Source organism: Mastomys coucha, unplaced genomic scaffold, assembly GCF_008632895.1.
Source record: "Mastomys coucha isolate ucsf_1 unplaced genomic scaffold, UCSF_Mcou_1 pScaffold3, whole genome shotgun sequence".
In the NCBI taxonomy this organism is placed as follows: domain Eukaryota; kingdom Metazoa; phylum Chordata; class Mammalia; order Rodentia; family Muridae; genus Mastomys; species Mastomys coucha.
The window spans coordinates 50,184,889-50,200,794 of NW_022196909.1; the positions used below are offsets into that span (position 1 = coordinate 50,184,889).

General features: G+C 50.4%; 2 protein-coding genes across 4 annotated transcripts in view; both read left to right on the forward strand.

The window, feature by feature from the left end:
- Window positions 1–15,906, forward strand: part of LOC116074627 (H-2 class I histocompatibility antigen, D-37 alpha chain-like) — a 714,163-nt gene that overhangs the window by 182,388 nt on the left and 515,869 nt on the right. The gene's annotated exons all lie outside the window — the stretch shown is intronic.
- Window positions 4,021–8,766, forward strand: Cdsn (corneodesmosin). Its single transcript, XM_031347291.1, has 2 exons — window positions 4,021–4,164; window positions 6,535–8,766. Exons 1-2 carry the CDS (start codon window positions 4,080–4,082, stop codon window positions 8,127–8,129), a joined length of 1,680 nt encoding a protein of 559 aa, XP_031203151.1. The 5' UTR covers window positions 4,021–4,079; the 3' UTR covers window positions 8,130–8,766.

A 15,906-nucleotide genomic window follows, 5' to 3' on the forward strand; every position in this document is an offset into this window, starting at 1 on the left:
CCACAGTTTCTTCTCCAGTCAATCCCCTGCTCCAGGCTCGCGCGCTTGCGCGCTTTCACTCTCTCTGATAGAGCGCCCAGCTCTCCCTCCAGCTCTCCCTCCGCCAGCGAAGAGAGAACCCTGGCCTGCGCAGACATTCAGCTAACGCCCTTGCCTCCACTTCTGATCCTCACTGGCTTTAGGGTTTTGCTGCCTGAGTCGACAGGGTTAATGGCGACAGTGAGAGACCTGGCAGAGAATAGCAGCCCCTTTATCTGCAGGGGGTACAAGCCAAGAGCCTAATGATGCCCGACATAGCAGTAAGCATCCTCTGTACACGATGATGAGGTTTAATTTATGACTTAGACCCCGTAAGAGATAAACAGTTAAGCACGATAATTATAACGATATACTGTATTGAATTATTTACAGATCAACAAATTGCTTATTTCTGCAATTTCCCATGCATTGTTGCTGTTTTTTATTTTTATTTTTTATTTTTTTAAATAATTTTTATTAGGTATTTTATTTACATGTCACGTGATTTCTCCTTTCCCAGTTTCCCCTCCAAACAAAAACAAAAACAAAAACAAGAACAAACCCCTGCTGCCTCCCCCCTCCCTAATAATTTTTTTAAAGATTTATTTATTTTATGTGAGTACACTGTAGCTGTCTTCAGACACTTCAGAAGAGGGAGTCAGATCTCATTATGAATGGTTGTGAGCCACCATGTGGTTGCTGGGATTTGAACTCAGGACCTTTGGAAGAGCAGTCAGTGCTCTTAACCAATGAGCCATCTCTCCAGCCCCCTTTTATTTTTTTTAAAGATTTATTTATTATTATAAATAACTACACTGGGGGGCTGGTGAGATGGCTCAGTGGGTAAGAGCACCAACTGCTCTTCAGAAGGTCATGAGTTCAAATCCCAGCAACCACATGGTGGCTCACAACCACCTGTAATGAGTTCTGATGCCCTCTTCTGGTGCATCTGATGACAGCTACAGTGTACTTACATATAATAAATAAATCTTTAAAAATAAATAAATAAATAAATAACTACACTGTAGTTTACTTCAGACGTAGCAGAAAATGGCATTAGATCTCATTACGGGTGGTTGTGAGCCACCATGTGGTTGCTGGGAATTGAACTCAGGACCTTTGGAAGAGCAGTAAGTGCTCTTAACCTCTGAGCCATCTCACCAGCCCTGTTTGTTTGTTTGTTTGTTTGTTTGTTTTAAAGGAAATACTTACTTAATGTGTACTGGTGTTTTGCCTGTATGTATATGTACAAATGCATCGTGTGGGTGCACCAGGGATCATCCCCTGGAACTGGAGTTAAGTTTGTGAGCTCCTCATGGGTGAGCAGCCAGAATGCCCTTCACCACTGAGCCATCCTTTCACCCCCTTGCATGCACTATTTTCAGACTGCGGATAATGGAGACTGGATAAGGGGGAACAGACAGGCTTTCAGTACTAACACAGAGAACAGATTGAGGCGTCCAGGTCCCAGATATGGGCAGGGCGGTGAAGGATGGAAAGAGGGTGGACAGAGAAGACAGGAGGAGAGAGGCCGGGTGAGGAACGTGACTGCGTGGGTGGCTGGGAGCTGGCTCCAGGCCGAGAGAGACTGTGCCTCCTCCAGCCTGGCTGTGTTGGCCAAGGTCTGACGGCAACAGGGAGGAATGTGAGGAAGAAAACAAGCCGGTGCCTACTCTGAGGCTCAGGGGAAGCTGTGCTGGAAAGCGGTTTGTTTTTTTCTCCACCCATTTGGGGATACCCACATTCTCAGACCACAAAGGCTCCTTTCCCTGTCCTGTCCCCTGCCACTCCTCAACCTGCCTCAGCCCCACTCCTTCCCCAGGTCCTAGCTGGGGCCCGAGAGTCTAGGGAGGGGTTGGGGAGACATCGCAGGCTCCAAAAAGAGCAGCCTCTCCACCATCCCTGTCTGGGGGTGAGGGCTGGAGTGAGTGTCGGGCTTGCCTTTCCAAAGGGAATACACAGGTTAGAGAAACGGAGAGTTCCAGCCAGAGAGCCGCCCTGCCGCGGACCGCATTCTGGTCCTGTTTAATGTATTCTCTTTGATCATCTCCTGTTTGAGTTTTATAAGCCTTTGAAAGCAGTCAATATTTAAAACAACTCCACTGGGCTAGGGTTCAGCAGTGAAGAACACTGACTGTTCTTCCAGAGGACCTGGGTTTGATTCCTAGCACTTTCCACGCAGGCTAACAACCACCTATAACTCCAGGCCCAGGGGAGCCAACGCCCTCTTCTGGTCTTTTCAGGAACAACACGCACGTGGTGCATGTATACATAAAATCGTCCATTACCCATCTCAGGGCTGGTGTTCTGGTCACTACTCTCTGCGGTGCTCCTTGGACCTCTCCCCTTTCCATCCTCTCCTCTAGGCACCAGTGAGAAGTGAAGGACTAGACCAGGCAGCAGCACGTGCGCTCTCTTTTTAAAAGAGATTTATTTGTTTTATCTGAGTAAATTGTCGCCGTCCTCAGACACACCAGAAGAGGGCATCGAATCCCATCCCACACGGTCATGAGCCACCATGCGGTTGCTGGGAATTGAACTCAGGACCTCTGGAAGAGCAGTCAGTGCTCTTAACCGCTGAACCATCTCTCCAGCTTGCACGTGGTCTTTTAGACTTAATTAAACTTAAATAAAATAAGAACTCAATGGCTTACTCCGAACCATTTTAAGCGCTTGTGTCCTGTGCAGCACGGGAAGAGCTGGGTTGTCAGACAGTAACCGACACAGGCCACATTCACTACTGCGTGGCCCAGAACTCAGGGCAGGGCAGGGAGAAAGGGAGGGGCCAACCCAAGGTCTGGAGGGACAGAGATACCTTGTGTAGAGATGGACAATCTGGAAAGAAGGAGGGGCTGAGCCAGGGAAACTCGGGGCCCTTCCTCTGAAACTGATACTCCCACAATACTAGTGAGCAATTGGTTGGGGCGGGGCCTGGACTACAGGAGGAGGTTAAGGACATCAGTACAGGAGAAACTATCTTCCTCTTGGTGGATCCCAGGGCTCTGTCCTTCTGTCCTTCTGTCCTTCAGGGACCTGGGAGCTGGTCTGGCTATCCTTTGTCGTCCTCACGCACAAGCCTCAGATCCTTTCTGTTTGCCCATCTAGGCCAGGGAGCAGCCCGATGGGCAGCCTGGCCACCACCTTCCCAATTAGCCTCATTGGCTTCTTGCTCATCCTCCTTAGTCTGGGTCACTACCATGGGATAGGGACTGTGAGTGGTCTGTGAGTCACTGAGGCCCAGCTATGACAGGGGTCCCAACCCAGGCCTCTCCCTAGTCCAAGTTCTGGTACTCGCTGCCCATTCCCACCCTGGCTGACCCAAGAGACCCCAGAAAGGAGCCTCCAGGTTTTCAGTGTGTGTGGATGCCCAGTTTCTGAGAGGAATGAAGGCTTGTTTGGTGAGGGGACACTTTAATAGGCCTGTGGCAGGCTGGTGCTTGACAGTGGCTTTAGGGGAATCCAGAGTGGTGAGCTGGTCTTCATATACAAAGCAGGAGAAGACCGAGGCATGGAATCCCAGGGAGACCAAGCTGATAGGAGCTATACAGTGTGAGCCCCGGTGGAGTTGTATTGGATAGTGTGCTGAGCAACAGGGGTGAGCAGGACCAGGCAGGGTGCTTTCTCAGGGCCAGGAGGGAAAGCTATACTGTCCACTCTTCTTTCATGGAGGGATGCTGGGAAGATGGGCCTTGGGCAAGCCAGGGAGGGAAGAGCAGGGTGACTGGGTCCCTGGGCAAGAGTGGCCAGCTTTCAGGAGATGGCCCTAGGGCAGAGCACCTGGCTCTGGATTAGGCAATGGAGAGCTAAAGAAGGCCAGCTGGGGTAGGGGCTAGCGCCCAGTGGCTTCAGGTCCCCTGCACTGCAGCCACCTCTTCTGCTGAGTAGGCAGAGGTGACACCAGATTGCCTCAGCCTCTCCTGCCACACCAACTTCCCTCAGGCAGCCTCCCCCTCCACCCCTCCTCCTCCCCACAGTGACTCCTGCCCAGAGAATGTCCAGCCCCGGCATAAAGGTCCCCGTGCCCGAGAGCTTCTGTCAGTCAGGAGGCCACACCGTGCACAATGGATTCCTCTTGGGCACCCAGGATGGGGCGTGTGGGAGGGCACGGGCTGATGGCATTGCTGATGGCCAGTCTCATTCTTCCAGGTAGGAGTCTGGGGTCTTGGGAGGGGGACAGTATGGGATGCAGAACATAGGTCAGGGATGCTAGGGAGATCCAGTGTCTGGAGCACAGGGTCCAGGCGAGGCCCTAGCAAGGGCACAGGCAGGGCTCTAGACTCTGACCTTTCTATTTGACTACTCCTCATCCTTGCCTGGTCCCCTCTGCATGGTCACTGCAGGCAAATTCTTTTGTTCTTTGCTCCACAGTGGCTGGGCAGGCGGGGCACCAGGCCTTCCTCCAAGCTCTGTGTAAACATTCTGGGCTTGTTTCTGAAACCTAGAGAGGAGGTTAATACCATTTAGTTCCAGTTTCTGACTCAAATGATGCATATGACAGCCAAAGACGTTCTAGGTGGCTAAAGGAGCGCCTGAAGATACAATCAGCCCATTTTACAGAAATAGCAACTGCTACCGTTTTCAGAGCTCTCCTTTACAAACATTTTAACTTGCATGTATTTATTTGTTTCCTTACGTGTTTTATTTTATCTTTACTGAGGTTCTGGGAGTTAAGCCTCGGGCCATATGCTTGTTGAGCGATCTGGAACCTTTGGTCCTTTTTGCTTTCTTTCTTTTTCTTTTTCTTTTTTAATTACATTAGCATTTTGAGATATGCATGGTAGACTCACTGTTCCCACTCTGAGTTGAGGATTTGGAAGGCCGGCCCGAGAGGTCAGGAAACTAGCTTTAGATTGCACTTAGAGGCAGTGCATCCAGGAATCTGAAACCAGGTTGGGTGCCCTGTGGCCCTTGTTAAGGTTAAAGGGACAGAGAGAGGCAAGGGAAGGGTTTGTTGTGGGGGTAAACCAGAGCCTGCCCGCTTTTCTTTCTTTCTCTCCTTCTTTCTCTCCTTTCTTTCTTCCTCCCTTCCTTCTTTCTTCCTCCCTCCCTTCTTTCCCTTCTTTCTTTCTTCCTCCCTTCCTTCTTTCTTTCTTCCTTCCTCCCTTCTTCCTTCCTCCCTCCCTTCCCTTCCTCCCTCCCTTCCCTTCTGCTCCTCCTCCTCCTCCTGTGTCTATCTCTGGTTATTCTGAAACTTGCTCTGTAGACCAGGCTGGCCTTGAACTCAGAGACCAGAGACCCTGCCTCTGTGTCCCGAGTGCTGGGATTAAAGGCTTGTGCTACCACCATCCCGCATTCAGAGCTCTGTCTTTGAGATGAGTTTGGGGAGGTGGCCGGTGGTAGCCATCTGGCTGCGGGTGGACCGCTCTTGCATGAATATTGACTATGAACTGTGACGTCTAGTTTGCTGCTTTCAGATATGGTCTAGAAAGATGTCACATGATCTTCACTGTGGCCTGTAGGGAGGCGTGGCTGACTCTGCCTTTTCTGAATATGTAACCCTGAAAAGGCTAGTCACTTGCTGATGTGTAGCTCTGAAGGGGGTGGGGGTGGGCAGAAGGCACTGAGGTGAGAACTGTGCAGACAGACTGAGGGAAGAGGAGCATGGGGCTGGGAGCAGAGGGTTAGTGGAGGATAGCCCTAAAGATGATTCAAAGTAACAAGAGTCTTCAATGGGGAGGGGGGTGGGGGCAGCAGGTGCATAGGAAGGCTGGGCGGGGAGAGAGATTGATAATGGCCCCGTGCCTTTGGAGGAGGGGTTCATGCTTCTGTCTCTGGGCTGGGACAGTGAGAACATGGGTGGCTCAGGGTGCAGTGTCCTGTCACACTGGTACTGGCAGGTTCTGAAGCAATAGGTGAGTGCCCCCACATCCTGGCCCCCACCCTGATTTACTGGTATGGCCACAGCTGGGACAGGAAGCAGGGATGCCACCCCTTATCCAGTCTGGACTCTCACTAGGGAGCTGATGGCTGGGTATCAGCTATTTCGTATGCTCTTCTTCTGTAGCCACTGCGTGACCCTTCTCTTTTCCTGGAGTCATTGCTTCCCTCCTGGCTCAGCACACCCTCCCCCATCAGGTCTAGGGCCTTGTGCATGCTAAGCCAATGCCCCCAAACCCTGCTTGGCCTCTCTGTTCTTATGTTTGGTTCTGTGGTCTGCCCACGATTGCCTCAGACCGCCCTGCCCCATAGCTTCAGCCTCCACACTCTTGTCTCGTTTCTGACTTATTCGCTCCCTTCCCTGCTATCTGAAGGGTACTCCTTCAACGCCTACCTCCTCAGAGTCTCAGCATCTGCTTTTCTTGATAAAGTTTGAGTTCCTCTACTCACTCCCCACTGCTTGGACAATGAAACTTCCCGGATCCTGCCACCCCCATTTCCTTCGTAGACAATAGCCAGGTTTTCCCTTCTCCACCTCTGAACTTGCCCGGGTTCCTCTTGGGAGATACTGGGAAGATGATGGGGATGGGGCTGATGGGTGAGTGAGAGATATTTACAGACTACTGCTCTCATCCCCAGGAATCTTGGCTAAGAGCATTGGGACCCTCTCGGACCTCTGTAAGGACCCTACGAGGATCACCTCCCCGAATGACCCTTGTCTCATTGGAAAGGTTGGCTCCAACAGCATCAGCAGCCAAGGTGGCTCCAGCAGTTTCAGCAGCCAAGGTGGATCCAGCAGTTTCAGCAGCCAAAGTGGATCCAGCAGCTCCCAGGGATCCTTGATATATAAACCAGGGCCAGGGTACTCCCAGAGTAGCTATTCTTTTGGCTCTGATGGCTCCCAGACAGGAAGCAGCGGCTCCCAGACAGGAAGCAGTGGCTCTCAGACAGGAAGCAGTGGATCTCAGACAGGAAGCAGTGGATCTCAGACAGGAAGCAGTGGATCCCAGACAGGAAGCAGTGGATCCCAGACAGGAAGCAGCGGCTCTCAGTCAGGAAGCAGCAGCTCTCAGACAGGAAGCAGTGGCTCTCAGTCTGGAAGCAGCAGCTCTCAGACAGGAAGCAGTGGCTCTCAGTCAGGAAGATGGGTAAGCAGCAGTTCTCAGTGGGTAAGCAACAGTTATCAGTCCGGAAGTTCAGGAAGCAGCCGGGAGGGACCAGGAAATGGCTCTGCTCTACCAACCGATGACAATTCTTCCCGAGGCTCGTCCACTTCCCAGAGCAGCAGCTCCAACCTGCGGCCCTGTAGCTCCAACCTGCCCGACTCTCCCTGCAGCGGGGGGCCTGTCATCTCACACTCAGGGCCCTACATCTCCGGCTCCCACACCGTATCAGGTGGCCAGAGACCTGTAGTGGTGGTGGTGGAGCAGCATGGCTCTGGTGGCCCTGGAGGGTTTCAAGGCATGCCCTGTAGCAATGGCGGCCCCTCAGGCAAGCCCTGCCCTCCCATCACCTCTGTCCAGAAACCCTATGGCGGCTATGAGGTGGTGGGTGGCTCTGCCAACAGTTATCTGGTCCCAGGCATGACCTACAGCGGGGGTAAAATCTACCCCGTGGGCTACTTCACCAAAGACAACCCTGTCAGGGGCTCGCCAGGGTCCCCTGCTTTTGCAGCTGGGCCTCCAGTCTCTGAGGGGAAGTACTTCTCTAGCAATCCCATCATTCCCAGCCGTAGCTCTTCCAGTTTCGGTGGCTACCCACCGAGCATTGTGTTCCAGCCCGTGGGCTCTGGCGGGGTTCAGCCCTGTGGCACTGGCTCTGTCAGCTCTAAGGGGCCTTGCTCTGGTACAAGAATTCAGATCACCTCCAGCAGCTCCAGTACCTCCTACCACCCCTGCAGCGGTGGTGTTTCCCAGGGACCCTGCTCCTCACCAGGCACCGGCTCCATCAGTGGGGGAAACACTGGCAAAATCGTCCTTCAGCCCTGCGGCAGCAAATCTAGCTCTTCCGGTTCCCCGTGCCTTTCTGTTTCCTCCTCCACATTGAATGGGGGTCTGAATGGTTCTCCTCAGCCTGTCCCCTCTGCGGGTGTCAAGCTCTGTGGCGTCAACAGCCCTGGAAGAGTGCCCTGCCGTTCCATCCGCGACATTCTGACTCAAGTGAAGCCTTTGGGGCCCCAGTTAATGGATCCTGAAGTTTCTCCGCCACAGGGAGAGCCACTTGAGAAGTCTTAAGTCACGCATGCCCGCTATTTTCCAATTGCTAGCCGCCTCCCAACTGGAAGATGTTCAGGGGCCCAGTTCCCTGCCCTCCTTCCTCCCCGGGCGGAGCTGCCTCACGTGTGGCAGTTAGCCTGATGATGCTCTTGACTTTATTCAGCACTCCAAATGGTGGACTCCATCCTCCTACTCCTCCTTTCCTGGGTGCTTCCACACCGTGCCGCTGGGGTGCCCTCTCTGCCCGATTACCTGCCTTAAAATGCACTTTTTCAGGTTCTTGACTGGGAAGCCCTCGAAGCACACCTCAACCTTGGGGGCCCGGTTAAGCCAAGCATGCCTCTGTCCCGTTTGCCAAATAAGGCAACGTCCCATCCGTCACCTGAGAACCAAGCTGCATTTCTCAGCAGCTCCTCCACCATCCGTTCAGCCAACCCTCTACATGGTTGGGTTTCCACCATTCATCATGAGTCTCACTCCACCAGACCCTTTTCCAACACACCCGTTCCTCCCCCTCCCCTGCTCTCCATGTCCGTTTCTGCCTGGTTGCCACTTCACCCAAAGCACAGATGTTACTCTATGTGTGTGTACCCCAGGGGCATCCACAGAATCTGGATCCTGGACAGGGCTCAATAAACTTTGTGGACTTTGTGCAGACTTTTTGCCTTCTTGGGGTCCTAGGTCTCTTCTTAGTACCTGGGTAGTATACCTCCTATCTCGTTAGAGGGCCTGGCAGTACACCTCCTATCTCGTTAGAGGGCCTGGCAGTACACCTCCCATTCCTCTAGGGGACCTGGTAGTATACCTATTATGCCTGTAGGGGGCCTGGTAGTACACCTCCCGTGCCTCTAGGGGGCCTGGCAGTACACCTCCTATGCCTCTAGGGGGCCTGGTAGTACACCTCCTATGCCTCTAGGGGGCCTGGCAGTACACCTCCTATGCCTCTAGGGGGCCTGGTAGTATACCTCCTATGCCTCTAGGGGGCCTGGTAGTATACCTCTTATGCCTCTAGGGGGCCTGGTAGTACACCTCCTGTGCCTCTAGAGGGCCTGGGTAGTATACCTCCCATGCCTCTAGAGGGTCCATGTCTCCCATTTCCATTTGTAACTTGGCTCAGCGTTTCCTATATTATCCCTCCTCCCACAGAAAAGGAAAACAATAAATATTGATTGAGCTGACAACCAAGTTGCCTGCTGTCCGGATCCTTCCTCCCCACATCTCACCTCCAAGAAATTTGTCCCTTCTGTGCATCCCACGCACGCTGGAGTCCTCCCTTCCCTCCAAAGAGCCCTCATTCTCTCCTTCTCTCCCACCTAGCCTTCTCCATGAATGAGCTTCACCTTCTAAACTCCATCCTCTCTGGGAGGCTCTAAATGCCAATCTTGAGTTTCTGGGACGCTGCACCAGCCCAGGCAAGATTCCTGAACACTGAGCAGCAGCCTGGGTGTTCTGAGAGCTGGGGGTGGGGGAGAGAAAACATCCCAGTGTGACGAGAGAGTGCAGCAAAGCTGGTGACTCACCGTCCTACTTAACAAGGTCCTGTGATAGACAAAGCCACAGCGACTCCTCCTCAGCCCAAGCTCCGTGGTGAGTGCACTGTGGCAGACACTAGCCCAGGAAGGACGGATGGGTGTGTGTGTCCCTCTAGGAAGACCCTCGTTCCCTGCACAAGGCTCTCAAAGCTTTTGAAAAGGGACTCATTTCTGCCCTCGTGTCCGGCCCATCCCCCTTCCGTTAGGAAGGAGGGAGCAGGTGCCCAGTCCACAGCGGCTGAAGCTTCAAGTCCAGAACCAGCAGCTTCATACTGAACTGACCCCAGATGCCCTGAGATCTAAGGCAGGCTTCAGGGTCTACGAGGGCCAAGCAGGCTCACAGATAATCCCATTTTTTTGTCATTACTGAAGAGTCATTGGTCCGCTGGAGAGATGGCTCAGAGGTTAAGAGCACTGACTGCTCTTCCAGAGGTCCTGAGTTCAAGTCCCAGAAACCACATGGTGGCTCGCAGCCATCTGTAATGGGATCTGATGCCCTCTTCTGGTGCGTCTGAAGACAGCTACAGCGCACTCATATACATTAAATAATATTTTCTTTAAAAAAAAAAAAAAAAAAAAGAGTCGTTGGTCCAGACAGTGCCAGGAGGCAAAGCCCTCAGAGGCTCCAAGGATGAGAACCTCAGGAAAAGCTGACATTTTCATGGGACTCCTCTAGTCTCTGGTATGGTTCACGTTAAACATTTGGGTGAAGCAAGCAGGGTGGCACATGCTTCTAATTCCAGCACTTGGGGGGCAGCGGCAGGTAAATGTCTGTGGGTTTGAGTCTAGCCTGGTCTATATAGCTCCAAGAGAGCCAGATCTACATAGCGAGACCCTGTCTCAAGATGCGATAAAAAAAACAAAATTGGGGGACTGGCGAGAGGGCTCAGTGGGTAAGAGCACTGACTGCTCTTCCAAAGGTCCTGAGTTTGGATCCCAGCAACCACATGGTGGCTCACAACCATCCGTGATGAGATCTGACGCCCTCCTCTGGTGTGTCTGAAGACAGCTACAATGTATTATTCCATTTCGAGGGGGTCTAGAGCAGGCCGCATCAAGCGTGGCAGGAGCAAGCAGAGGTCCTGAGTTCAATTCCCAGCAGCCACAAGATGGCTTATGGCCATCTGTACAGCTACAGTGTACTCATACACATAAAGTAAATAAATAAATCTTTAAAAACAAAAAACAAACAAACAAACAAACAAAAAAACAAAATTGGGCATGGTTGGTGTATGTCACCTCAAAACCGGGAACTGAACACTAAGGAAAGAGCTTATTATTGATGGTTGGTGAAGATGGGGTGTGGGTGGAGCTAGAGAAATCAGCCAATAGCCAGTGTGTCTCCTCAGGCAGCCAGGGACACCTGCCAGGCAGCTTTCTAGAGGAAACTGAGAGAACAAACGCGGTTAAGGGCCAGCAAGATGGCTCAGTGGGTAAAAGAGCTTGCCCTGCAAGGCTGGCAACCTGAGTTTTTCCCCAGAACCCATGTAAAGGTGGAGGAAGAGAACCAACTTCACAAATTGTCTTTGGGCCTCCACATGCCTGCCATGGCGCATGCACCTACTCTATATACGTCCTACGTGCACAAGATCATTAAGTTTTAAAAACTAAAAAGGCAATTAAACACTTTTTACTAAGTGTGCCTATTGGTACAGGCCTGTAATACCAGCTATTTGGAAGCCTGAAGCAGGAAAATGACAAGTTTGAAGCCAGCCCGGGATACAGAATGAGCTGAAGCCTTAGTCAGACCTTATTTCAAACAGGGAGAAGTGGGCGGGGCATAGCTTAGTGGTAGAGTATTCACCTAGAGTGTGTGAGGACATGGGTTCAACTCCCACTATTATAAAGCAACAATAAGCTCTTCTTACTATAAAAACTTTAAAGACACATTGTACTGGCTGGTTTTGTGTGACAACTTGACACAAGCTGGAGCTATCACAGAGAAAGGAGCCTCCCTTGAGGAAATGCCTCCATGAGACCCAGCTGTGGGGCATTTTCTCAATTAGTGATCAAGGGTGGGAGGGCCCATGGTGGGTAGTGCCATCCCTGGGCTGGTGGTCCTGGATTCTATAAGAAAGCAAGCTGAGGGCTGGAGAGATGGCTCAGTGGTTAAGAGCACTGACTGCTCTTCCAAAGGTCCTGAGTTCAAATCCCAGCAACCACATGGTGGCTCACAACCACCCATAAAGAGATCTGACGCCCACTTCTGGTGTGTCTGAAGACAGCTACAGTGTACTTTCATATAATAAATAAATAAATACTTAAAAAAAAAAAGTTAAAAAAAAAAACAATGAAAGCTTTAAAGAAAAAAAAAAAAGCGAGCTGAGCAGGCCAGGGGAAGCAATCCAGTAAGCAGCACCCCTCCATGGCCTCTGCATCAGCTCCTGCCTCCAAGTTCCTGCCTTGCTTGAGTTCCTGACCTGACTTCCTTTGGCAATGAACAGCAGTATGGAAATGTAAGCTGAATAGACCCTTTCCTCCCCAACTTGCTTCTTGGTCATGATGTTTTGTGCAGGAATAAAAACCCTGACTGAGACACACGTATATATTATTTAATTTTTGAGACAAGATTTAATGTCGCCCAGTCTGGCCTTGAGCTCACTGTGAAAGCTGAGTGACCTGGCTAGTCTTATGCCAATTTGACCCAAGTTAGAGACATCAGGGAGGAGGAACCTTAATTGAGAAAGGGCCTCCATAAGATGGGCAGGAAGGCAAGCCTGTAGTCATTTTTTAAATTGGAGATCAATGGGGGAGGGCCCATATGAATGGTGCCATCCCTGGGTTGGTGGTCCTGGGTTCTATATGAAAGTAGGCTGAGCAAGCCAGTGAGCAATCCCCCTCATGGCTTCTGCATCAGCTCCTGCCCTCAGGTTCCTATCCTGTTTGAGTTCCTGACCCAGCTTCCTTTGATGATGAACAGTGACACCCAAATGAGAGCCAAACAAACCCTGTCCTTTCCTTTGGTCATGGTGTTTCATGACAGCAATATAAACCCTAACTAGGACACCAAGGAGGACTCTGAACTCCTGACACCCCTGCCTCTACCTCCCGAGTGTTGCGATTACAGGTGTGCACCACCGTGTACAGTCTTACGGGGTGCAGGAGCAGGGTACAGGGCTTCGTGCTTGCCGGGTGGGGACTCTAGCCACTGAGCCACACCCCTAGCCCCTCAAATACATTTGCATTACTCCACTTTCTGTTGTTATAATAAAACACCTGAGACCTGGGAATGTGTACCAGTTTAGCTCACCGGTCTCTACTACTTTTCTTTGTCTTCTTTTATTTTAGCTTGGTTTTCAAAGTTCAAGAACATGGGTCTAGCACCTGCCCAGTTCTGAGCATCATGGAGGAGCTGAGGAGAGGTCACATGGCAGAGCAGGATGCCAGGCTCACTCACTGTTGATTGTTTTTCGAGACGGGGTCTCTCTATGTAGTAGCCCTGGCTGTCCTGAAACTTGCTGTATAGATCAGGCTGGCCTCGAACTCACAGAGATCCACCTGCCTCTGCCTCAGGAGCACAAGGATCAAAGGCGTGCACTACCATACCTGGATGTTGATTTATTTATTTTTCAAAGTAGTGGTGACTAAGTTATTGTATGCCAGGCAAACACTCTTTTTTTTTTTTTTTCCGAGACAGGGTTTCTCTGTGTAGCCCTGGCTGTCCTAGAACTCACTCTGTAGACCAGGCTGGCCTCGAACTCAGAAATCCACCTGCCTCTGCCTCCCAAGTTCTGGGATTAAAGGCGTGCGCTACCACCACCCGGCCAGGCAAGCACTCTTTTGTGGGTTTATTGTTTTGTTTTGTTTTTTTAAGATTCATTTATTTTTATGAGTATACTGTAGCTGTCTTCAGACACATCAGAAGAGGGCATCAGATCCCATTACAGATAGTTTTAAACTACTATGTGGTTGCTTGGAATTGAACTCAGGACCTCTGGAAGAGCAGTCAGTGCTGCTAACCATTTGCTGAGCCATCTTCCCAGTCCCTCGCTCTATTGTTGAACTATAAAAAACAAAAGCAAAGGGTTGGGGATTTAGCTCAGTGGTAGAGCGTTTGCCTAGCAAGCGCAAGGCCCTGGGTTCATCCTCAGCTCTGAAGAAAACAAAACAAAACAAAAAAATTAAAAATAAAAATAAAACAAAGCCCCAAACTTTAAAGAGTATTAGTATTAATATTTATTTTTAATTATGTGTTTGGGCATATGCGATATGAGCTTGGATACCTGAGGAGATTGGCAGAGAGAGTCAGATCCCCAAGAGCTGGTTGTGACCTTTTCCATGGGGATGCCAGGAACTGAACTCTGGTCCTCTGCAAGAGCAGCAAGCCCTCCTCAACCATGAGCCATCACGCCAGCCTCCTTTCTCCCCTTTTAAACCTTTCTGTATTGAGACAGGGTCTCACTGTGCTGCTCAAGCTACCCTTGAACTCACTTTGTAGCCCAGGTTGGGCTTGAACTTGTCACCCTCCTACTTCAGCCTCCAAGAAGTTAAAACTTAGGCCTGAGGCCGTCAGAGCCAGCAAGGCTCACTCCAGTAGCAACCCTTTCCCAAGACAATAATCTATGCCAACAAGTCTGCATTAATCTACCCAGTGACTTACCTACCTCCCAATAGACTCGTCTTTTAAAGGTCCCACATCTTCCAATATCCCCACATTGGAGACTAGTGAGGGACACCCTCAAAGCGTATGCAAACCATAGCATTTGTGTTTAAAACCAGACCAATCATTAATGAGCTCCCTTCACCCCAGTGCAACAAGGTTGAAGTCATGGTCATTTGAGAGTAGCGTTTAAATGTGCTTCTCCGTGGGTGCTCCATGAGCATTTCTTATATCCACCTGCCAACACTTTTTTTAGATTGATAATTTATATATACGAGTGTTTTTCCTGTATGTATGTCTATGCACTTTGTCTATGTCTGGTACCCATGGACCAGAAGAGGGTGTCGGATCTCATGGAACTGGAGTTAAAGGAAGTTGTTAGTCAGGTTGCTGGGAATCAAACCCTGGTCCTCTGCAAAAACAATAACTACTCAGGCAGATGATGGTGGTGCACACCTTCAGTCCCAGCACTTGGGAGCCAAAGGCTGGCCTACTCTACAGACTTGAGTTCCAGAACAGCCAGGGCTACACAGAGAAACCCTGTCTTAAACACCAAAAGCCAAAAACCAAAAACCAAATCAAAACAACCAAACAAAAAGCAACAATTACTTTGAACTGCCAAGCCACGTTCCCAGTCCCCTGTTTCTTATATTCTGTGGATACATCTGACACCTGCTTCCACCCCCAACATTACAACCATCCTTTGTCACCATCCTAATCCCTGGAGTTTATAGATACATTATATCAGCAAAGGGAAGCTACACTCCTGATTCAGCTCCGGTTGTTAGTCATCTGGCTTTACCATAAAGGGATTATCCAGGATTATCTTGGTGGGTCCAATATAAACACAGTGTTTCAAATTGTGAGCTTGGGAGGCAGAAGAGGAAGCCAGATGATACAGTGTGGGAAGACGGACTGTGTGGGGCTTGGAAGGAGGGAGAAGGGAGCCAAGAGGCCGCAAACTGCAGCACAGCCAGTTTCAGCTTCTCTCAGACTAGCTTACAAATAAATGAGACTCTGACTATGGTTATTTTATTTGTCTTTGACAGTTATTGCGGGGGGGGCGGGGGGGAGGTTGTAATCCCTAATCTACTTTTCTAAATGCTGGCCTGTTACCTCCCCAGCAGTGTTTCTCAAATACTTGCTGTTTCTCCTGGCCATGAGCTCATGGTTTCTAGCCTTTGTCCTGAACCTTGAATACTAATAGCTTAGAGGATAGATATCTGTCCCAGCTCTAATGGTTTAAAGACTTATCATAAATATAAAGGTTTGGTGTCTTTTATATGGGAACTGAATGATCAAACGTGGGGTAGAACCTCCTGATTGAGATTAAATAATATAACAAGAAACACGGGTGTCCTTGGAAACTGAAGAAAGCCACAGGTGGAGTCTCTCTAGAGCCACCATAACAGGACTCAGTCCTCAGATCCCTCTGTTTTAACTCAGAAAGAACAGTGACTGGCTGGAGAGATGGCTCCATGGTTAAGAACACTGGCCGCCTTTGAAAGGACCAGAGTTCAGTTCCCAGAACCAACGTCAGGCTCCTTACAACCACCTGTGATTCCAGCTCTAAGGGTCTGACACCTTCTTCTGGCCTCTTTGGGCACTGCATGCACATGCATATCCTACTTTCCCCAGCCCCCTACACAACAGGCACACACAC